The following is a 23,930-nucleotide window of genomic DNA, read 5'->3' as shown; positions in this document are numbered from 1 at the left end:
TTGGTCGGGCTGATCTCCAACTCCCACCCTGAGGTGATCCACTCACCTCGGCCTCCCAAAGTGCTAGGCTTACAGGTGTGAGCCAACGCGCTTGATCCTATTTTCTTTTTATAAATAGTATTGTTCAGTGACAGTAGCAGGCAACAAATACTTTGATATGTAGACTTTACTTCCTGAGAATTACTGCTTTTATATCTGAAATGTTGAAATATTTGTGTATTAGCCTTTTTGGAGATAATACATTGTCATTGATTTTGTAATACCCTATTCCTTTATTGAAGCAATCTATGTGTTTATTTTTAAAATAGGAAGTTTATCTTGACAATGCTAGTTGGAATCTGTGGGACCTTCACTAAATTATTTTAATGTCTGTGCTGCAGTTTTTCAGTTTCCAAGGTGGAATAGTTATAGTACCTAACCCTCCTCCGTGGTTTTTGTGAGGAGTTCATGACACATAGTGAGTGCTTAGTAAGCAGTCATTTTCCTGGTAAGAAGTTGGAGAATTTTCTGATATCCTTTGAGATTATTATAGAATAAGAATTTTGAGTTTCAGAATTTAAGTTCATGACACATTTTGACGATTATTTAGTAAAAGTGCAAGCCTGGATATGTAACTATATTTAAAGTTGGACTTAGCAGAGGAGAATTCAGCATCTTTTTCTTCTTAATTACTTTTTTTTTTTTTTTTGAGACAGAGTTTCGCTCGTTACCCAGGCTGGAATGCAATGACGCGATCTCGGCTCACTGCAACCTCCGCCTCCTGGGTTCAGGCAATTCTCCTGCCTCAGCCTCCGGAGTAGCTGGGATTACAGGCACGCGCCACCATGCCCAGCTAATTTTTTGTATTTTTAGTAGAGACGGGGTTTCACCTTGTTGACCAGGATGGTCTCGATCTCTTGACCTCGTGATCCACCCGTCTTGGCCTCCCAAAGTGCTGGGATTACAGGCGTGAGCCACTGCGCCCAGCCTCTCCTTAATTTCTTATGCAAAATTTGAACTGAAATAAAAGTTCACAGATTAATGTTAGTGAATACTAATGTGCTCTTCACCTACATCAACAGATATTTTGCTATATTCATGTTGAATAAAAATTGTAGATGGTACCATTGTTTTGAGCTAGTCTCCTGCCTGCACTAGGCCACAATCGACCAGACTAAAATCTAAATGGAGCCACCCATGCTGAGGTTCCAGACCACTAAACTGAGGTGTAATCAGGAGAGTAATAGCCTTAATTTCTCAAACCAGGCAGTTTTACTTGGCATGATATTGCATTTCCCAATCAGTTATTTCTGTTACCCTGTTTTCTCTTTCCTTCCTTACAAGGAAAGTAACTTTGAAATGACCAATTCACCTTTTGGTTTTGCCATCCTGAAATAATCAAAAGGATCATAGTCAAGTTTAAAAGTTTTACTCAGGCTGGGAAGAGTGGCTCATGCCTGTAATCCCAGAACTTTGTGAGGCCAAGGCGGGTGGATCACCTGAGGTCTGGAGTTCGAGACTAGCCTGACCAACATGGAGAAACCTCGTGTCTAATAATACAAAATTAGCTGGGTATGGTGGTGCATGCCTGTAATCTCAGCTACTCAGGAGGCTGAGGCAGGAGAATTGCTTGAACATGGGAGGCAGAGGTTGCGGTGAGCTGAGATTGCGCCATTGCACTCCAACCTGGGCAACAAGAGTGAAACGCTGTCTCAAAAACAAACAAACAAAAATTAGCCGGATGTGGTGGCACACACCGGTAGTCCCAGCTACTCCAGAGGCAGAGGCAGGAGAATTGCTTGAATCCGGGAGGTGGGGATTGCAGTGAGCCAAGATTGCGCTGCTGCATTCCAGCCTGGGCGACAGAGTGAAACTGTCTCAAATAAACAAAAACAAAAACAAAATAATTTTATTCAGGTGCAAAGCTGAGAGTAGCCAACTGGGTAACAGAATCCAGAGGAATGGAGCCAGCCCTCTGAAGCTGAAAAGTTTAAGGTCTTGCTTATGTGGGCAGAAAACAGATTTAACAGGATTGCCACATTTTCCATACAAGGCTGGTTTATGAGTTACAGCAATTTGATTAGTTACAGTTCTGTTCTTTTCTTTTTCCAATTTAAAAGAGTTTATTTAACATTCCTTCTTACTGTGGTAGTCTTGAGGTCTATGTATAAGAGAAGTAAGAGGGAAGTTAATCTGTAATGAAGATCAAGTTTAGACAGATAGGGGTCTTTTTTTGGAGCCCTTTAGTCTTTTACAATATTTTACAGAACACTGTAGGTAAAGAGGCTGATCTATAATCAGAGGACTAAAGTTGCCTGTCATGTGACTAAGGTCCCATAATCACATTTCTTTAAGGCTGAAAATAATTTAAACTTACAGCAGATTTGATTTTGAATTTTTTCTCAGTTCTTTGTTTCTGCTTTCTTCAGGCCTGTTCTGTCTATACAAGGAGCCTCTGCTCTGCTCACTGGAATGCTCATTCTATTTTATGGAACAAAGCATTGTTTGATTCTAGAATCATAAATAAAGCTGTTTTAGATTCTTAAACCACATTATTGTAATTTTGTCTTTCGATACTTATGTTATCCCTCATGTATGTATTTTCTTCCCTGGAATCATTTGAAGTTAACTTACAGAAATTGTGAGTCTTCCTCTTTAGACATTTCAGCATGTTTCTCCAAATAATATATTCTCAGGCATAAACACAACATCATCGTGCTTTTAAAATGTAATGATAATCTCACAGTATCTATTATGTAGTCTACATTTACATTTCCCCAGTTGTCTTAAGAATGTGTGTGTGTGTGTGTGTGTGTGTGTGTGTGTGTGTGTGTGTGTATGTGTGTTTATTCAGGGTCTTACTCTCTCGGCGAGGCTAAAGTGCAGTGGCTCTATCATGGTTCACTGCAGTCTTGACATCCTGGTCTTATGGGATCCTCTTGCCTCAGCCTCTTGAGTAGCTGGTAGCTGGTACTAGGTATGTGCGCCACCACAGCCAGCTATCCATACCATGTTTATCAATTGAACTCCTAGGCTCAAGTGATCCTTTCAAAAGATTAGAATTACAGGCTTTAGCCACTTTGCCTGGCCTTAAGTGTCTTTGGTAGCTTTCACCCACCTCTCCCCACCAACCATGTGTTTAGGGTTTATTCATTGTCTTATTGTTGAGTCTCTTTTAGTCTAGAGCAGTGTGTCTACCATTTTTCTTTTTTGACATTGACTTTTTGAGGAGTATGGCCCACTTTTCATGTACAAACACCACCTCTCCTTCTTTTTTCTTTTTTTTTTCCCCCTGAAGCATAGTCTTGCTCTGTTGCCCAGGTTGGAGTGCAGTGGCGTGATCTCAGCTGACTGCAACCTCCGCCTCCAGGGTTCAAGCAATTCTCCTGCCTCAGCCTCCCCAGTAGCTGGGATTACAGGCATGCGCCACCAGGCCCAGCTAATTTTTGTATTCTTAGAGACGGTGTTTCACTGTGTTGGCCAGGCTGGTCTCTAACCCTTGACCTTGTGATCAGCCTGCCTCGACCTCCCAGAGTGGTGGGATTACAGGTGTGAGCCACCACATCGGCCCCAAACTCCACCTTTCTAAGTCTATTTCCTCATGGTGTTGTCTAACTTGCTTCTTCTGCATCACCTGTGTTTCCTATAAACTAGAAATTATATCTGACAGCTTGACTAGATTTTTTTGAATATATGTATTTTGTTTGTTTTAGTGACGAGGTTTCACCGTATTAGCCAGGATGGTCTCGATCTCCTGACCTCGTGATACACCTGCCTTGGCCTTCCAAAGTGCTGGGATTACAGGTGTAAGGCGCTATGCCCAGCCTTTTTAATATATTTTATATTGCCACACCTCACCTGGAGATAAAAAATTTGACAAGAGTAATGCTTTATAAGTGATGTGGTCTGCTTTGTGTCATATCACATTAAGAAGTGGATGAAGTGAGGTTGATTCCCTTTTAATGATGCCAAATTGTTTGATCTTTCAATTCCTTGGTAGTATAGGCCAAGATTGCTCCATTGTAAAGCAACAACATTTTCCTCTTTATAATTAACAAGTAATCTCTGGAGCGATCCTTTGATACCATACAATTATTGTTCTCCAGCAACCTTTCTCCTGATGGTTTTAGCAACTTCTGATGGCTCTCTGAATGCAGGACTTTCTTCCTAATGGCCTTATAATTAAGCTCAGTTTGTCAGTATTCTTCATAACACTTGACAAAATATTTTATAACTTCAGCTAACCTAGAAATAATGCTAACTCTGAATTTCAACTTTTGTTTCCTTCAGTTTTTATTTATGAAGTTAATTACTTAGTAGGATAACTTAAGGTCTTTAAAAAAAACCTGAGCACAGTAAGTTTAGCTTTTTCCAGTCAAAGTAGAGTGGGATTTGTTTTAGGAAAGCTTTAGTTCATCTGAATTTTGAAAGCCTTACATGGCAGCTGTTAAAACAACACCAGGGTTCCATTAGTTAGCACTCAGGGTTTTCTTTTTGATCTGTTTCTGCATTCTTTCTGGTCTTAACAGGAGTTAGGATAAAGAGTTAGGTGGTTGAGGTATTTATTAATTGCAGCTCAAAAAAGAGAAAGGACTCTTTTTAAAATTTTACCGTTATTTTTTAGACAACATCTAAACATGAGAGAAGGACTGTTTTTTTTGAAACAGAGTCTTCCTGTATTGCCCAGGCTGGAGTGCAGTGGCATGATCTTGACTCACTGCAACCTCCGCCTCCCTGGTGCAAAGCCTCAGCCTCCGGATTAGCTGGGATTACAGGCGCCCGCCACCACACTTGGCTAATTTTTGTGTTTTTAGAGGAGATGGAGTTTCACCATGTTGGCCAGGCTTGTCTGGAACTCCTGACCTCAGGTGACCCCCCACCTCGGCCTCCCAAAGTATTGGGATTACAGGCGTGAGCCACCGTGCCTGGCCAAGGGAAGGACTCTCAACTGGAATTTTGCGTTCTAATATTGTTCAAATAGCCACCTTGTATCCTTCACCCACTGCAACTCTTCCTTCAACTCCCGTTTAAAAAAATTTTTGGTTTATTAACAAGTTCAACTTGAAATTTTAATGAAGTGGAAAGCAGTAGAAAATATTGCTAAGATAAGCTTAAATCTGATAGTGAGGAGGGTGCATAGTTCAGAATACCAGTAAGTTAAAATTTTCATTTGATCGAATGAATTTGTTAGGATAAATTGATTTTATGTAGTTAAAAAATTTCTTTAATCTGGCTGGACGCAGTGGCTCATGCCTGTAATCTCAAAAAAAAAAAATTTTTTTTTTCTTAGTCTTTGAAGAGGTTCTGTAAAGAGCACAGGAAGGGAGTGGAGTCATGGGATGTTTTTTTAAAATTTGGAAATACTACATTATGTTGTTTTTTTTCTGTGACAATCTTACTCTGTCACGCAGGGTGGAGTGCAGTGGTGTGATCTCAGCTCACTGCAACCTCCACCTCCTGAGTTCAGGCAATTCTCCTGCCTCAGCCTCCTAAGTAGCTGGGATTACAGGTGTGTGCCACCATGCCTGGCTAATTTTTGCATTTTTATTAGCTATGGGGTTTCAAACTCCTGGCCTCAGGTGGTCCTCCTGCCTCAGCCTCCCAAAGTGCTGGGATTACAGGCATGAGCCACTGCACCCAGCCTATATCATGTGTTTTTTGTTTTGTTTTGTTTTGTTTTGTTTTTAAATAAAAAGCTCTTGATCTTCTTTATTACTGCATTTTTTTGAGATGGGGTCCCACTCTGTCACTCAGGCTGGAGTGCAATGGCACGATTTTGGCCCACTGCAATTTCTGCCTCCCAGGTTCAAATGATTCTCCTGCCTCAGCCTCTCCGGTAGATGAGACCAAGGGCACACATTACCACATTTGGCTAATTTTTTTTTTTAAATTTATCTTTTGTGGAGACAGGGTTTTGCCACATTGGCCAGGCTAGTCTTGAACTCTTGAGCTCAAGTGATCTGCCTACCTTGGCCTCCCAAGGTGTTGGGATCACTGTTGTGAGCCACTGCGCCTGGCCTTTACATCATGTGTTGTATGCTGATGGGACTGTGCTAGTGGTAAATGTATACAGAGGAAAAAGGATGGGATTGATTAGGCAAGTGACGGGGTTGAACGTGGCTCAGAGATAGTGCATCTTTTATTATGGAGACAAAGGATACTGATCAGTTAGTCAATTTGCTTGTAAAGTGATGAGTAGTTCTCTTTGCATTTGTTTTCATAGCCACTTGCAAGCCTATCTGCTGAGGCTGTGGGTATTTGTTGAATGCTCATGTGAGATATGAGATGACAGATTTGAAGTGAAAATTTGTATGTTTTTCATCCATGTTTAACTGCTTTATGCTGTAAGTACTCTAGGAAGGGATTTGGGTTTGGGTTTGCCACACAACAGTGACAGGAAGAGAAGGGTAAGAAAATTGAGAACGGCAGTGAAAACAATCATCATCATGTTGTGATTGACCATCCATGAAAACTTAAGCAGAGTAATGAGGGAAGTTAGTCCCTGAGGAGTAATGCGATATTGGAGTAACAGTAAAGCCGTAGATAAGTGGTACTGGTGGCATCAAAGAATTGTTGGAATGGGAGTGTCAATGTAAGAAAACTAGAATGATCAGAGGTGGTTTGAGTGTGAAATAATGGTTTTGGGGTTATTACAGTTATTGTTGATAAAAAGGTCTATGTCGGTATTGTGAGAATAGATGAAGTATAGGGTAAATGGGTTGAAGAATGGTAATGGGAATCACGGAGGAAAAGAAGTAAACCAGATACCATGATCTTCAACAAATGTGTGTAGATGACTGGAAGATTAACAGGTAGAAAACTAACAAGAAGGGATAGCCGTTGTAACTAGCTTTATGGCATGTGCTTCCAAGGTGAGGATTTGAGGCAGGAGAGATTGTGTTGGGGCTGTGGTGAGAGATATAAACAACCACCTTTTGGGGGAGCTATTGGCGGATAGGGTCATATGCATATGTTAAGAAGTATGTGGTCAAAGCATTTTACCTTCTGGAGAAGTTTGGGCAGGTGGGGAAGAGAGTTATAGGGGCCCATTAGATAGGTCTGAATGGGAAGAGAGTTGAATGAGGGAAAACAGGGATATGAGATTTGATGTGGCAGTTGGATAGGCTCTCAGGGGAAGGCAAGTAAGCAACCAGTTGTCCTGATAGCCTTCATCTTAGGCCTAGTCTCTGTAGATCATTGAGTAGTGAGACAGACCTGTTATATCTCTAGGAACTAAATTTGGCTTAAAAGATAATTTGCTTCCGTAAAATGACTTTAGCATTTACATGGGTGAGGAACTTCTTTGAGGCTTCTCTGGAATTCCTGGACCTTTTTCTTTAGTCTCTGGAAGCTTGTGAGCAGAAAGGGAAACACAGAGACTTGTTGGCTATGATACTTTCTTTTGTCCAAGACCCTGGCCTGCTGATCTTCAGCCTCGCTGTTGCTCTCTCATGAACATGATTTCCTGTGCCGCCCCCATGTTGTCCTTCCACTCTTGCCTCCCCAGTGACCTCACACCCCTGTCACCCATCCCCATAGTCTGGTTCTTTGTGTCCATCAGAGAGATGAGCCATGCTGTCTAAATCTTCTGTGACGTTCCAGCATCTACCTTTTTCTGGTTTCTAGCAGCAGCATGCTTTAGGATAATAATGGGGATGCTAGACAACAGCTGTATTGTGTTCCAGTTGATGTTGGAAGAACTTTACTTTTGGGTCTTGCACTTGTCCCAGGCTTCTTTTTTTAAAGAGTCTATTGCCTCTTTTTTTGCTTTCTATTTTGTCATGTCCTGAGAAACCAGGTCTTAGGAAATAAAGTTAATTGCTTTGGGACAGCAAATACTTTTGCTTAAAATTTTATGTTTAAAGGCTCACTAGGCATAATCTTGCTCTCTTGATGCTGTAGTAATGAATTGTTTCACTATTTTACAGAGTGCTTGTGATTTCACGTATTTTTGCTGAACTTGTAAAAGAGACACTTGGATGGTGGATTAACGAGAACACTAACATTCTGTGAAAAATTTCAAATTGGAGAATATTGAATTTTCACCCTAGTCCAGCAGCTCTGCTGCTCACTTAAATACAGATGAATGAAGACCCCATTCGGAAAGACACCTGGCCAGCGGTCCAGAGCTGATGCAGGTAGGCATTGTGGTTCTACGCATATTTTAATACAATAAATTTCAAATAAGTGTAAAATTGGGTACTTTCACATAATAGCTAGTGAAAAACTTTGTTGTTCCTAGTATTTTATACGCGCATGCATATGTTAAGCAGATTTAAGTTTCTTGAAAAGGAGGTAGTCACACAAAATTTATGTATAATCCTCTAGTAAGTTATAAATGTCTAGTAAGTTTAGCAAGTGAATTATAAATATCTGTTAATAGGATTATAGTGAAAGGAGTTATTTCTTTTGAGTTAAAGTGAGATGACATGAGTTGGGTTTAGTGAGGTTTTGTATATTGAGAGTAATTTTATGGAAAAAAAAACTTGGAATTTCTTGTGTTTATTTGAAAGAACTTCACTGATGTGGAAATTTTTATAAAAATTACATTAATTCTTTTGTGGTATGTAGTTAATACAACTTGAGTAGAAGTTAGTCTTTGCCTGATTTTTAGTTCCCCCAAAATAAAGATAAACAGAATCTTATAGGATACTCTGTAAAATAGGTAAGTTATACTTTCTTTGTGACTTGAAAACATTCCTGTCCATTTCAGACATAGATTTGAATGTTGAAAAAAGTCTCTCATAACATGTTAGGGTTCTTTGACAAATGAATCAGAATTATCCTAGAAAAATGATTATTAATAGTACAAACTTGTTTACATGATTTAGAACAATTTTATTTGTTTACTTATTTATTTTGTTTGTTTTTCCCTAATACAGATTTTGGTAATTTTCTTTTATTTACTATAGTAGTTGGAGTTCCTTTGTAGAAAAACCACAAGAATTAAGATTTCTAAGTACCCCTTATCTTTATTTTAGCTTCTTTTAGAGACGGAGTCTCACCGTGTTGGCCAGGATGGTCTTGATCTCTTGACCTCATGATCTGCCTGCCTTGGCCCCCTAACTGCTGGGATTACAGGCATGAGCCATTGCACCCGGCTCTTAGCTTCTCTTTTTGAAGATAATACTCATTTAAATATTTAATATTTGTCAGTAAGATTAATTTGGGCTAGTGATGACTGAAATTTAAGGCATCTGAGAGTTTATTCAGATTCCTAGTCCTTATTAGCATATAAAGATCGACACATTGTTTAGTCCTCTTGAGCCTTAGTTTTTCTCATCTAAAAAAATGGGACTCTTTTTTTTGTTGTTGAGAGGGAGTCTTGCTCTGTCACCCTGGTGATCTTGGCCCAGTGCAACTTCCACCTCCCGGGTTCAAGCGATTCTCCTGCGTTGGCTTCTCTAGTAGCTGGGATTACAGGCGTGTGCTACCATGCCTAGCATTCATTCATTCATTTATTTTGTATTTTTAGTAGAGATGGGATTTTGCCATGTTGGCCAGGCTAGTCTCAAACTCCTGACCTCAAGTGATCCTCCCACCTTGGCGTCCCAAAGTGTTGGAATTACAGGCGTGAGCCACCGTGCCTGGCTAAAAAATGGGACTATTTATTCATGTACCTATTGGGGTTAAGGACTAAATGAGCTGTGAATCAAATGTTTAGGTAGGTGCCTGGCACTTTTAATACTGTTATTATTGTTGATCATAATGTTTACAATAAATTTTTTTTTTTTTTTTGATATGGAGTTTCGCTCTTGTTACCCAGGCTGGAGTGCAATGGCACGATCCCGGCTCACCGCAACCTCCGCCTCCCGGGTTCAGGCAATTCTCCTGCCTCAGCCTCCTGAGTAGCTGGGATTACAGGCACGTGCCACCATGCCCAGCTAATTTTTTGTATTTTTAGTAGAGACGGGGTTTCACCATATTGACCAGGATGGTCTCGATCTCTCGACCTAGTGATCCACCCACCGCGGCCTCCCAAAGTGCTGGGATTACAGGCTTGAGCCACCGCGCCCGGCTTTTTTTTTTTTTTTTTTTTTTTTTTTGAGACGGAGTTTCGCTCTTGTTACCCAGGCTGGAGTGCAATGGCGCGATCTCGGCTCACTGCAACCTCCGCCTCCTGGGTTCAGGCAATTCTCCTGCCTCAGCCTCCTGAGTAGCTGGGATTACAGGCACACGCCACCATGCCCAGCTAATTTTTTTGTATTTTTAGTAGAGACGGGGTTTCACCATGTTGACCAGGATGGTCTCGATCTCTTGACCTCGTGATCCACCCGCCTCAGCCTCCAGCCTCCTGAGTAGCTGGGATTACAGGCACACGCCACCATGCCCAGCTAATTTTTTTGTATTTTTAGTAGAAACGGGGTTTCACCATGTTGACCAGGATGGTCTCGATCTCTTGACCTCGTGATCCACCCGCCTCAGCCTCCCAAAGTGCTGGGATTACAGGCTTGAGCCACTGCGCCCGGCTACAATAAAATATTTTTATTTCTTCTCATTAATTGAAAGAAGTGCTGTCAGGTTTTATTGATTGGTGAAACCTCGCAGGTCTCTGTCATTTGAAATAGTAATTCCTTTTCTAAAGTTCATTTATGTACAGCATACAGTATACAGCATTCCAAATTCAACAGTCTTTCTTTAAATTTCCATTTTTATTTTGGATTCGGGGGTAAATGTGCAGGTTTGTTACAAGGGTATATTGTATGGTGCTGGAGTTTGGGCTTCTGTTGATTCTGTCACCCAGATAGTGAACATAGTAGTTCTAGCAGGCAGTTTTTCAGCCCTTCTTCCCTTCAGAGTTCCCAGTGTTGATTGTTTCCATCTTTATGTCCATGTGAACCCAAGATTTAGCTCCAGCTTACGAGTGAGAATATGCATTATTTGTTTTTCGCTTTTTGCATTAGTTCATTTAGTATAACGGCCCCTAGCTGCATCCTTGTTGCTGCAAAGGACATGATTTCATTCGTTTTTATAGCTGTGAACATTGCTGTTTATCGATTTTGGTCATCTTCCTAGGAAGATAGCTGGCTGAGTAAGGTGATGTGTAATATGGTATAAGTAACTGAAGGAACTAAACCAAGAGTTTTTTTTTTTGTTTTTTTTTTTGTTTTTTTTTTTTAAGGAGATTGTTAATCTTAACAAGTACTTTGATCTTACATTTTCTTATTCTTTGATATTTTTTATAGCATATGGCATAGGCCTAAAGCCAAAGTAGGTCTGTGTTATTCCTAGTTGACCTGTTAGATATTTTAGCGTAAGAGACTGTGAGGTTATTTTTCAGTGTTGTGTAATTAAGAAAATACAAGAAAAATAAACCAAAGTGCTTTTTCCTACCTGTTCTCTCTCTTATTTATTTATTTATTTTTTATAAGAGTGTCTCTCTCTCTGTCTCTCTCTCTCTCTCTCTCTCTCTCTCTCTCTCTCTCTCTGGCTGGTGTAATTATAGCTCACTGCAGACTTGAACTCCTGAGCTCAAGCAGTCCTTCTGCATCAGCCTCCTGACTAGCTGGGACCACAGGTGTGTTCCATCAACCCTGGCTAATTTTTTTTGTAGAGGCGGGGTTTTGCAATCTTGCCTGGGCTGGTCTTGAACTCCTGAGCTCAAGCAGTGCTCTTGCCTCAGCCTCCCACAGTGTTGGGATTACACTCGTTAGCCACTGTGCCCGGCCTCCACCTATTCTCTTATGTAATTCAACACAACACAGCACCTCTGGTCACCCAAATGTGGGAAGGGGAGGAGTTGCTTCCCACCAACAACCGAGCAGTTCTGCAGCAGACAACATTTCACTTCAATCCATTTCTGATACTACCTGGAGACAGCATCAAATCTCATAGGTTGAGGGCTCAGTCCCATAAGACTGTCCCCTACTTCAGTCCAGATGCACAGCTGTGTCTCTGGAATTTCTGGACTGAACATCTGTAAATTGAAGTTTCTACCACCCCATCCCTGGGCTCAATTAATTTGCCAGAGAAACACAGAACTCAGTGAAACACTTTACTTTTAACAGTTTATTATGAAGGATGTTACAAAGGGTACAGATGAACAGCCAGGTGGAAGAAAGAGATGCATAGGGCAAGGCATGCAGGAAGGGGCATTGGTGCACCTACCACCCTCCGGGAAACTCCAGAGTGTTACGCTGTCTGGGAGCCCTTCTAAACCCTGTCCTTTGGGTTTTTATGGAAGCTTCATTGTGTAGTCATGATTAATTACATCAGTGGTCATTGATGATCAACTCAACCTTCAGCCCCTGTCTCCTCCTGGATACTAGTAGGAGGCTGAAAGTCCCGATCCTCTAGTCATGCCTTGGTCCTACTAGAGACCAGTCCTCATCCTGAAGCTGTCTCTGGTTATCCCATTAGCATCCAGAAGACACTTTACAACTCCCGAGTTTCCAAGGGTATTAGAAGCTGTAAGTCAAGAGGAGGAGGAAGACCAAATGTATATATTTCACAGTATCACAGAAGTATACCCTATTTGGGAAAGATTGCCGACCCCCAGGATCAGTATTGTTTGTAAAATAAAGCCTTTTTTTTTTTTTTAAATAAACAAAAGAGTCTCACTTTGTCACCCAGGCTGGAGTGCAGTGGCACGATCTCAGTTCACTGCAACCTCTACCTCTTGGGTTCAAGCAATTCTCCTGCCTCAGTCTCCCTAGTAGCTGAGACTACAGGTGCACACCAGTACTCGGAGCTAATTTTTGTATTTTTAGTAAAGACAGGGGTTCACCATGTTGGCCAGGCTGGTCTCAAACTCCAGGCCTTGTGATCCACTCACCTCTGCCGGTGGGCCTACAGAAGTGCTGGGATTAAAGGTGTAAGCCACCTAAAATAAAGTCTTAATCATTCTTCTGTTAACATAGATAAATGCTTTGCTGCTTGTAAGTCCGTGTGTCAGCTTCCAATGTGTCTTTTGCATATGAAAGAAAAATCAAAAGGGGTTTGTCTCAAGGAAGCAAGAAGTCCCGGTAGGCATTTCAGAGTTGTTTAGGTGGCTCAGCTATGCCCTCAGGCAGCTACCATCTCAAAGGCTTTTTCACTCCTGTTGTCTAGTTCCTGGGCTGATAGGGCTTAAATAGCTGGGAGCTTTAGCTGCCCAGCCTCCTGGGGCATCTCTTTTCTTATGGGGACCTTTACGTGGAGGCTTCCAGATAGTGTGTGTGGCCTTTATCTAGCCTTGGAATTTGGAATTTACGCAGGTTCACTTCTGCTGCATTCTATTCATTGGGGCAGTCACAAAGCCTCGCTAACTTTCCAAGGAGGGAGGATAGACACTATGCTTGATGGGAGAAGTATCAACGAATTTGTGGCTGTATTTTAAAAACTGCTACAGTGGTAAATAGATTGAGTAGGCAACTTCCAAGTCTTTGATATAGAGAGTGAATGATTGAGGAAAAATTTGAATATTAGAATTTTATGTTTTCGTTCTCTCATTCAACATAATCAGGAATTTCTGTTTTGAAAATAACTTAGGTTTTTCTATAATTACGTTGAAATTTAATTGGTTGCTAAAGTAGTAGTTTATGCCTAAGGACATTGGGTAGCAAATACTATTAGGGTATATATGGTAAAATTTTTTTCACATGTTTTCCCAGGTGTTAGCTTCCATTTTAGTTTCCCCCCCCCCCCCCCAGCAAACTTTGCAGTATTTTCCTTGTATGATATATTTTAATCATATTGATGGTATAAGGCATGGTAGTCATAGATGCTCATGTACCTACTACTCAAATATAACAAATATTTTTCGCTTTATTTTATTTTATTTTTTTTGAGACAAGAGTCTCGCTCTGTTGCCCAGGGTGGAGGTACAGTGGCATGATCTTGGCTCACTGCCACTTCCACCTCCTGGGTTCAAGGGATTCTCCTGCCTCAGCCTCCCAAGTAGCTAGGATTGCAGGTGTCCACCACCACGCCTAGCTACTTTTTGTATTTTTTTAGTAGAGACGGAGTTTCACCATGTTAGCCAGGCTGGTCTTGAACTCCTGACCTTGTGATCACCTGCCTTAGCTTCCCAAAGTGCTGGGATTACAGGCGTGAGCCACTGTGCCTGGCCGTTTTGTTTTTTGTTTTTTTTGAGATGGAGTCTCACTCTGTTGCCCAGGCTGGAGTGCAGTGGCATGATCTCAGCTCATTGTAACCTCTGCTTCCTGAGTTTAGGTGATTCTCCCTTAGCATCCCTAGTAGCTGGGTTTATAGGCACCCATCACTGCGCCTGGCTAGTTTTTGTGTTTTTAGTAGAGATGGGCTTCACCATGTTGGCCATGCTGGTCTCAGACCTCAATTTATCCTCCCGCGTTGGCCTCCAAAAGTGCCAGAATTACAGGTGTGTGCCACCTTACCTGGCCATTTTAAGAACTTTTTCTTTTAAAAAAGTTTATTTTATTTTTATGAAATTAATAAAAGTTTGTAATTGAAGATATGAAGTAGTGCTAAATGGCTTATAACAAAAAACAGTAGGTACTCTGGAGGTAGCAATTTTTAACTCTTTTTTTTTGAAAAGGAGTTTCGCTCTTGTTACCCAGGCTGGAGTGCAATGGCGCGATCTCGGCTCACCGCAACCTCCGCCTCCTGGGTTCAGGCAATTCTCCTGCCTCAGCCTCCTGAGTAGCTGGGATTACAGGCACGCGCCACCATGCCCAGCTAATTTTTTGTATTTTTAGTAGAGACGGGGTTTCACCATATTGACCAGGATGGTCTCGATCTCTCGACCTCGTGATCCACCCGCCTCAGCCTCCCAAAGTGCTGGGATTACAGGCGTGAGCCATCGCGCCCGGCTTTTAACTCATTTTTATTTTCACTTTCCAAATTTATAAATAATAAGAGTATATGAATTTCTTTTACATATTGACTTGAGGATTTTAGCTCCTTCTCTCCTACTAGCCTTCTAATAATGTTTTTGGCTAAAATTGTGTGTATTGCTTCTATTAGAATTAATGTATACATACTGAATACTGTAATGTATAATTACTTTTTTTGTTTGGTACAACAGTTTGCTTTTCCTGTAGTTTAGTGATCTTTTTTTTCTATTTCCTTAAATTTCTTAGAAACTTGACCTCATAAACTCCTCAGTAGCTTTGTAAGACCTTTCTCAGCATAATTTCTTGCAAAGTCAAATGTGATAATTCATCTGTTAGATGTTTTTCTAGCACCTTTTGTTTTTTTCTAATTTGTGTTGATTGCTGTCTAGACTGATGCAACATTGCCATTCTGAGAATTCCTTTTTTCTCTCTTTTGTGTTGGATTCTCCTTATTTCATGAATGCCGTGCCTTTTGTTTTTTGGTTGGCAGTCTTATCTGGGTGAATAGGCAATGAATGAATTGATTGCTAAAGCTACAAGTGGGTTATATAGTAGTTTGTTCATAATCTCCACTTTTGTGTGTCTTTGAAATTGTCTGTAACAGTCTTTGAAAATGCACATAGAAGATAGTATTTTCAGACTTTGTGTTGATACTGTCTTTATTCTACCCTAATGGTCCGTCCATTGGTTGGTTAAGATTCTAGATTGGAAATATTGTTAAGTCAAAATTTACCCTGTTTCTTGTCTTTGAGGTTCCATCGTTGCTATTTAGGAAACTTGGGTGACATTTTTATTTCTCATCTTTTGTGTGTGTTCAGTGGGTTTTATTCTCCATTCTTTGGAAACTTTTAGAATTGTCTTTTTATGTCTTGTGAAACTTTATGATAATGCCTGTTAGTGTGTATCTTTTTCATTTACTGTTCTAGACTTTCAGTCCTCAGATTAATCCTTTAGGCTAGGTACAGTGGCTCAAAACTGTAATCCCAGGGCTTTGGGAGGCTGAGGTGGGAGGATCATTTGAGGTCAGGAGTGTGAGACTACCTGGGCGACATGGTGAGACCTCACCTCTACAAAAAATTAGCTGGGTGTGGCGGTGTGAACAAAAAAATAGATTTATTCTGTAACAATGTGGAATTTTATGTTACTTCTTTATCTCCTGTTTCTTCCTTTCTGTCCGAAATGCATGCTACTTGGATATTCGGCCTCTTAGATTGATCTCCCACTGCCCTGTTTCATTTTCCCATTCTTTTTTGTTTTTTGAGATGGGGTCTTGCTTTGTCGCCCAGGCTGGAGTGCAGTGGTGCAATCTTGGCTCACTGCAACCTCCACCTCCCAGATTGAAGCAATTCTCCTGCCTCAGCCTCCTGAGTAGCTGGGATTTACAGGCACATGCCACTGTGCCCGGCTAATTTTTGTACTTTTTTAGTAGAGATGGTGTTTCACTGTGTTGGCCAGGCAGGTCTTGAACTCCTGACCTTGTGATCCGCCCACCTTAGGCCTCCCAGAGTGCTGGGATTACTGGTGTGAGCCACCGCGCCCGGCCCATTTTCCCATGCTTTGGGGAAGCTTACTGCCTTTTTATTTCCTCAGATTTTTTTTTTTTTCCTGTTTCAGTCAGCAACTTAATTTCTAAGTGCCTTCCCTCTTACCCCCTCTTTTTCTTTTACCCATGCTGGTCTCAAACTCTTGGGCTCAGGACATCCTCCTACCTCAGCCTTTTAAGTAGCTGGGAATACAGGTGCATGTACCGTTGCACCCAGCTTTTTTATTCTCATGCTTGTTCATTTCATAGATTCAAGCAGCTTACATTTCTGGAGATATAAATTATTATTTTTTTTTCCAAAAAGTATAAACTTATATTTTGTAGGAAATGTAGGTTTACAAAACAGTAGCAGTCGCTACCACCAATCCAGTTGATGGACTTTCCCCTGAAGGGGGACGTTTAGATCCTATTCCGCTGGGCAGGGGTAAAATGATTCGTTAGTCGTGCAGGTTAACAGTAAATTCTTCTCCAAAGGCTGGAGCTGTCAAGGCACAGTCTGCATGATGCTCACCCTGTCTGGCTCTAGGGTGGGGGTTGCTTGCTCTGTAGGTAGGAATTGGGGTAGGTGGGGGGGTTCAGGGAAGGGTCTGGACCCTAGGACTTCTGTTGGCAGGAGGGTGCTGGGAAAACTCTGCCTTGGGCTGGGGAGTCCCCCTCTTGCCTCTTTGGGGAACAGATGGGAAGGGCGTAAGTGGGACCCCGCTGTCTGGAGGGCTCGTGTCTGAGCAGCAGGGAGCCCTTAGCGTCCACTCCAGCAGACCTACTGGGAATTTACTACCTGAAGACAAAATACAGGTCTAGGGTCTTTTTTGTGATTTTGGGAGAGTCGGGGCTTTGGTGGGAGGAAAGAGCTATGGTGTAAGGTCACAGTCTGAGAGAAGAGTCCTTGTGATCAGAGGTTGTACAGAAGCACTTTCCCCACGTCCTGCCTCATGAGATAAGGTTACCAGGATTGCATTATCATGTTGTGTTTCTCTGGACTCAATGGGTCAGGGTTCATAGTGCAGCCACCAAGATAGAAGTCACAAATGGGATGCATGTGTGTTAACAGACGGTGGCCTGGGCAGAGGTCAGGGGGCACTAGATCCTTCGCAAGAAAGCTAAGTGATCAACAGGTGAGATGCGAGAAGCCAGGCACATGGCAGCTGACACGTACGTGGCCCAGGACGTGACAAAGCCTTCGCCCTGGTAGGAATCAGAGGGGCTGCTGTAGGACAGGGCATCGTAGATGGGGTCGATCTTATCCAGATAATCTTCCAACTCCTCTCCCTCCTTGTCCTCTAGATCCAGGGAAGCACCTTCCACGGCAGGTGGCCCTGGAGATACCAGGATGGGGGACCCCAGGCTTGTGGCTCCAGGGTGTAAGAGTCTTGACTGTTCTTCCAAGGTGGACAGTTCATGGTATCAAGGCATTTCCTGCTCAGTGGATGAGATGCCAGCATCAAAGTAGGGAGTCTTGAGTGGGCTGTGCCCCGAGGCCCCCAGAGTGAAGAGCTGGGAGGGCTACAGCAGGACACGGGCGGGGAGGTCAGGATTGTTTGTTTTGAGATAGGGTCTTGCTGTGTCACCCAGTCTGGATCACAGTGGCATAATCTTGGCTCACTGCAGCCTCAGCCTCCCAGGCTCAAGAGATCTTCCCACCTCAGCCTCCTGAGTAGCTGGGACTGCAGGTGCAAGTACTGCCATGCCCTGCTAATTTTTATATTTTTTTGTAGATAACAGGGTTTTGCCACATTGCCCAGGCTGGTCTTGAACTCATGAGCTCAAGTGATCAGCTGGCCTTGGTCTTCCTAAGTGCTGGGACTACAAGCATGCACCACTGTGCCTGCCTATAAATTGCTTTTTAAAAAACCCTTTCTAATATTAGCCCTATTGCTTATAAGTTTCTTTATGTCTCTGCTATTCGTCTGTTTGATTTGAAGGCTTTCCTTGAGTTTCTTGATCCTAGGGTGATCCTCTAGGAAGGCACCAAGACAATGGGAAGCTGTCTGTGAGGAAATGGTTCTTGTTGCCTGGTAGACTTCTCCTGCCTTACTGGGAAGTTTGTCTGTGAGTGTTTTCTTTGGAGATGGATTGTCATGTGTCCTCCTTAGATAATTATCGCTCATCTCTCAGATTTTCTTATTTCTCTTTCAAGTTTATATTGTCATATTTCTTTACCGGCTGGATCCCCAGAGACGACTGTGTATCATACAAAGCTGAGCTTATAAAATCTGCAGAGCAGGCTGGTGCGATGGCTCACGCCTGTAATCCCAGCACTTTGGAAGGCTGAGGCAGGCGGATCTTGAGGTCAAGTGATCAAGAGCATCCTGGCCAACACGGTGAAACTCTATCTCTACTAAAACTACAAAAACTAGCTGGACATGGTGGTGTGCACCTGTCATCCCAGCTACTTGGGAGGCTGCTGCGGGAGAATCACTTGAACCTGGAAAGTGGAGGTTGCAGGGAGCCGAGATAGCCACTGCACTCCAGCCTGGATATAGAGTGAGACTCTGTCTCAAAAAATAAATAAACAAATAAAATTCAATATAAAATCTGCAGAGCAACAGGAGAGTATCATCTTGGTAGACTCTCAGTGACATTTTCTTTTTTTTTTTTTCTTTGAGACGGAGTTTCGCTCTTGTTGCCCAGGCTGGAGTGCAATGGCGCGATCTCGGCTCACCACAACCTCCGCCTCCTGGGTTCAGGCAATTCTCCTGCCTCAGCCTCCTGAGTAGCTGGGACTACAGGCACGCGCCACCATGCCCAGCTAATTTTTTGTGTTTTTAGGAGAGACGGGGTTTCACCATGTTGACCAGGCTGGTCTCGATCTCTGGACCTCGTGATCCACCCGCCTCGACCTCCCAAAGTGCTGGGATTACAGGCTTGAGCCACCGTGCCCGGCCGACTCTCAGTGACATTTTCAAACAAAGGTATGGTGAGTACTCAGTGCCATCTGTAAGTTCTTGCAAACTGTGACTTCACGGAAAACAAAACCAGTTTTTTCCCCCTCATCAGTGTTATAAGGAAACAACTTTGGACAGTAAACTGACAATATTCGAGGACCTGCTTTACATTGTTTTGTGAAAAGTCTCAGTTTTCAAGAACCTGTTGACAGTTAAGCGAGAACTCAAGGGGAGGAGTGAGTCATAGGGTTGGAAGTCAGTAAGTATGATATAGATGGGGATTGGTTTAGAATTTCTAATCCAAATGAGCTGCTGGATCAGAAATTGGTCTTTATCATTGGAGCATCCGAATCTACACTAAGTTCACTTAAAATAGTTGGTCTTATTTTGGAACATATGTCTGAGTAAGCCTCTGTTAAACAGTTTTGGTTGTATTTTGTTTATCTTGCATATTATGTTTTAGTATAGTTTTAACTGTTTTAGTCATATAATAGTTTATTTCATAAATTATGGTTCTATTCTCTTCAACAGATAGATATAATAAAGCTATATAGTAAAGGATTTTTTTCTCTTTTCCACTGGAAAGTCAGGGATGGGTGATATAACTCCACTTGTGGTGACAAACTGTTATCATTATCTAGTTAATATGTACCCACTAGACTTACTCTTTACTTGCTTTTTCTGCTTAGCAGTGTGTGGGTCACCACTTTTTAGCAGTATGTAGAGCTCTTGTTTTTTTTACAGATGAATAGTACTCCATTGTGTGGCTGTACCATATTCATTTGGTAATCCATTATTACTAGACATGTGAGTTGTTTCTAGTCTTCTGTTGTTACAGATAATAGCTACAGTGGGCCAGGCAGGGTACTCAACACCTGTAATCCCAACACATTGGGAGACCGAGGCAGGTGGATCACTTGAGGTCAGGAGTTTCCAACATGGTGAAACCCGACCTCTACTGAAAATGCAAAAATTAGCTGGGCGTGGTGGTGGGCGTCTATAATCCCAGGTACTGCTGAGGCAGGAGAATCACTTAAACCAGGGAGGCAGAGGTTGCAGTGAGCTCAGATCGCACCACTGCACTCCAGCCTGGGTGAAAGCGTGAGACTCTGGCTCAGAGAAAAAAAAAAAAAAAAACTACGATGACTACCTTTGTCAATGTGTCTTGCTGTTGTGTCACTGGATAAATCTCTGGAAATAGAATTGAGTCAAATCTTCAGTTCATGGATAATTTTGTGAGATCTCAGCAGACTCCCCTCCATTGACTCCATTATTTTGCATTCTTTTTTCTTTTTTGGAGATGGAATCTCACTTTGTTGCCCAGGCTGGAAAGCAGTGGCATGATCATGGTTCACTGCAGCCTTGACCTCCCGGACTCAAGTGATTCTCCCACCTCAGCCTCCAAGTAGCTGGGACTACAGGCATGTGCCACCATCCCTGGCTTATTTTTGTATTTTTTGTAGAGAGTGTTTCACTGTGTTGACCAGGCTGTTCTCGAACTCCTGAGCTTTGTGAGCCGTGATGCCCAGCCCATTTTGCACTCTTACCAGCATTAAGATATGTAAAATATTTCTTTTGCCTCACAGTTTTGCCAGGAACATTTGTTGTCAAATATGTGGTTTTGTCCGTTTTATGGGTGAGAAATGGTGTCTCTGTTCAGTTTTATTTGTGATCTTAGCTTGTAAGGGTCTACTTGGCCTTTCTTTTTCTGTTATTACATCTGTTTTTTCCTCATTACTTGTATAAGCTTTTTTACATCAGATTTATTAACCTTTAATCTGTGGTGGGCTGATTTACCTTCTTACACTTCTGTTTTGTAGAGTCAGTCTCTTGGAAACAGCCTTTCTTGAGTCCCTGGTCTTTCACTTACATCTGTATGCGTTTGTCAACCTGTTACTGTTAGATACAGTGAACTCCAAGTTTCTCTTCCAAGAATTGGTATGTCAGTATGTTCAGCCCTCTTATTATCTAATTCTCCATTTTAAAGTTTAACTTCTTGGTTTTTTTGCGCCCCCTTACCTCTAGTTTCCGTAAACAGTTTTCCCATCAGTTCTAATTAGTAGTTCACATCGGTACCCTGATCACCTGGTCTGATCTGTTCCATTACCATCCTTCCTGCCACACTACTCACCCCACCACTCTGGCTCACTCCCCTGCTCTCTTTAAAAATAGCCAGTTGGAATTAGTTTAGACTGTGTGGCCCAACCCTGGCCAGTAGGGAAACAACACAGCAGTAGGGGCTACCTGCATCAGGAATAAGAACCCCTTCCCCTCCCTTGACCAGATGTGTGCTCTCCATTGCTCCATCTGTGAGATGCACCCTTCTATAGAAGTGAATTGTCTTGCTGAGAAAATTAATATTTGAGTGCTACTTCTTTTGTAGCACCGAAAATTCACATGTAACATTACCTAAGTTATACTGAAACCGTCTTCTCTTCTAGGTTATATCTATGGTTTCTCAGATCTATACGTTTATGTTGCTTTTCTTGTTTCTTGAGAGGTATCCTTCAATAGCTTCCAGAGAAGATGTGTATGAAATAAAAATTTTAGCCCATATATGTATGGAAATGTATATAATGTCAGTTAATAATTTAGCTAGGTATGAAGTTCAGGGTTTAAAATCATTTTGTTTCAATATTGAAGATATTACTCTCTTGTCTTCTTGTTTTCTAACACAGTTTTGTTGGTTTATTTTAAAGAAATGGGGTCTAACTATGTTGCCCAGGCTGGACTTGAGGTCCTGAGTTCAGGTGATCCTCCGGCTTCAGCTACCTGAATAGCTGGGACTACAGATGTGTGCCATAGCACCGGGCTTTATAGCTCAGTGTTGATGACAGAAGAGTAAGTGTAGATTAAAAGTTTTTAAATTTATAATCTTGATTCAGTTTTAAAGTTGCAAAGAGATAATGGGTTTTATTTTTTTAGAGCAGTTTTAGGTACTCAGGAAAATGGAGTGGAAAGTAACAGAGTTCCCACATATTCCTTTCCGTCTCATATTTGCAGCATACCCTCCCCATCCCCGCCCCACATCTCACAGAGTAGTATATTTGTTAAAGTTGATGAACCTACATTGGCAAGTCATTATCACCCGAAGTCCATAGTTTACATTAAGGTTCATTCTTGGGGTTTCACCGCCCTGAAAATCCCTTGTTTTCCCGTTATTTTTCTCTCTCACCTCGAACCCCTGGCAAGTGCTGGTTTTTTATTGTCTCCTAGTTTTGTCTTTTCCAGAATAACATACAGTTGGAATCGTACAGCATGGCGTTTTTTCAGATTGGACTCATTCACTTAGTAATTAATGTGCACATGAATTTCCTCTGTGTCTTTTTATGGCTTGAGAGCTCATTTCTTTTTAGCACCAAATAATATTTTATTGTTTGGATGTACCAGTTTATTTATCTATTCACCTACTGAAAAAACATCTTGGTTGCTTCCAAGTTTTGGCAGTGTTGAATAAAGCTGCTATAGACTGGCAGTGGCGGCTCATACCTGTAATCTCAGCACTTTGGGAGGTTGAGGCAGGCTGATCTCTTTAGCCTGGGAATTTTAGGTCAGCTTGGGCAACATGTCAAAACCCCTCCTCTATGAAAAATAGAAACAGTAGAGGGGTGTGGTGGCTCACACCTGTGGTCCCAGCTACTTGGGAGGCTGAGGCAGGAGGATGGCTTGAGCCAAGCAGGGAGAAGCTGCAGTGAGCACTGATTATGCAACAGAGTGTGAGACTCTGTCTCAACTAAAAAAGAAAAAGAAAAGAAGCAACACAGCAGAATGAATAAAACTGCTGTATATATCTGTGTGCAGATTTTGTGTAAGGATATTTTCAACTCAGGTAAATATCAAGGAGCACAACTCCTGTTTTATGGTTAAATGTGTGTTTACTTTAGAAGAAATTGCCAAACTGTCTTCCAAAGCGGCTGTACCATTTTGCATTTCCACAAGCAACTACTTTTTTGTTTCATTGATCTTTCTCTATTGATTTTGATTTTCAGTTGTTGTGATTTCTGCTCTAATTTTTATAATTTTATTTTTCTCTCTTCACCTTGGATTTAATATTCTCTTCTTTTTCTAGTTTCCTAAGACAGAAGCTTAGATTATTGACTTTTGATCTTTCTTGGCTGGGCGTGGTGGTTCAGGCCTGTAGTCCCAGCACTTTGAGAGGCCGAGGTCAGTGGATCACTTGAGGTCAGGAGTTTGAGACCAGCCTGGCCAACATGGTGAAACCTTGTCTCTACTAAAAATAGAAAAATTAGCTTGGCATGGTGACACATCCCTGTAATCCTAGCTACCTGGGAGGCTGAGGAAGGAGAATTGCATAAGCCCTGGGAGGCGGAAGTTGCAGTGCACTGAGATCATGCCACTGCACTCCAGCCTGGGTGACAGAGAGAGACCCTGTCTCAAAAAAAAAAAGGAAAGATTTTTTTTTTCCAATACATGCATTAATTGCTATACATTTCTCTGTAAGCACTGCTTTTGCTGCATCCTACAAATGTTGGTAAGTTATGTTTTCATTTTCGTTCAAAATATATTTAAATTTCTCTTGGAATTTCTTTGACCCATGTGCTTAGAAATATGTTGTTTAATCTCCATTTTTGAGATTTTGAGATTTCCCTGCCATCTTTCTGTTGCTGATTTCTAGTTTCATTCTGTTGTTGTATGACAGCATACTATAGTGTTGTCTTTTATATTTGTGAAGCTGTGTTTTATAGTTCATAATGTTGTCTGTGTTGG

At 41.8% G+C, this 23,930-nt stretch overlaps 1 protein-coding gene across 5 annotated transcripts in view; it reads left to right on the top strand.

The window, feature by feature from the left end:
- The window catches only part of SPIN1 (spindlin 1), a 92,313-nt gene that overhangs the window by 25,787 nt on the left and 42,596 nt on the right, over positions 1-23,930 (top strand). For 3 of the 5 annotated variants that reach the window (XM_074395550.1, XM_039474922.2, XM_010348793.3), the window contains exon 2: positions 7,908-8,117. The exons of 1 other annotated variant lie outside the window; for it this stretch is intronic. In XM_074395550.1, coding sequence (XP_074251651.1) covers positions 8,066-8,117 — 52 coding nt within the window. In that variant the 5' untranslated portion in view covers positions 7,908-8,065. Of the gene's footprint in view, positions 1-7,907; positions 8,118-19,100; positions 19,230-23,930 lie in introns of those variants that run through there. One more of the 5 variants, XM_074395551.1, reaches the window with a different exon arrangement.

The sequence above is a fragment of the Saimiri boliviensis genome, chromosome 2 (genome assembly GCF_048565385.1).
Source record: "Saimiri boliviensis isolate mSaiBol1 chromosome 2, mSaiBol1.pri, whole genome shotgun sequence".
In the NCBI taxonomy this organism is placed as follows: domain Eukaryota; kingdom Metazoa; phylum Chordata; class Mammalia; order Primates; family Cebidae; genus Saimiri; species Saimiri boliviensis.
Note: the sequence above shows the minus strand (reverse complement) of the source record. Positions and strands in the feature narration are given on the sequence as shown.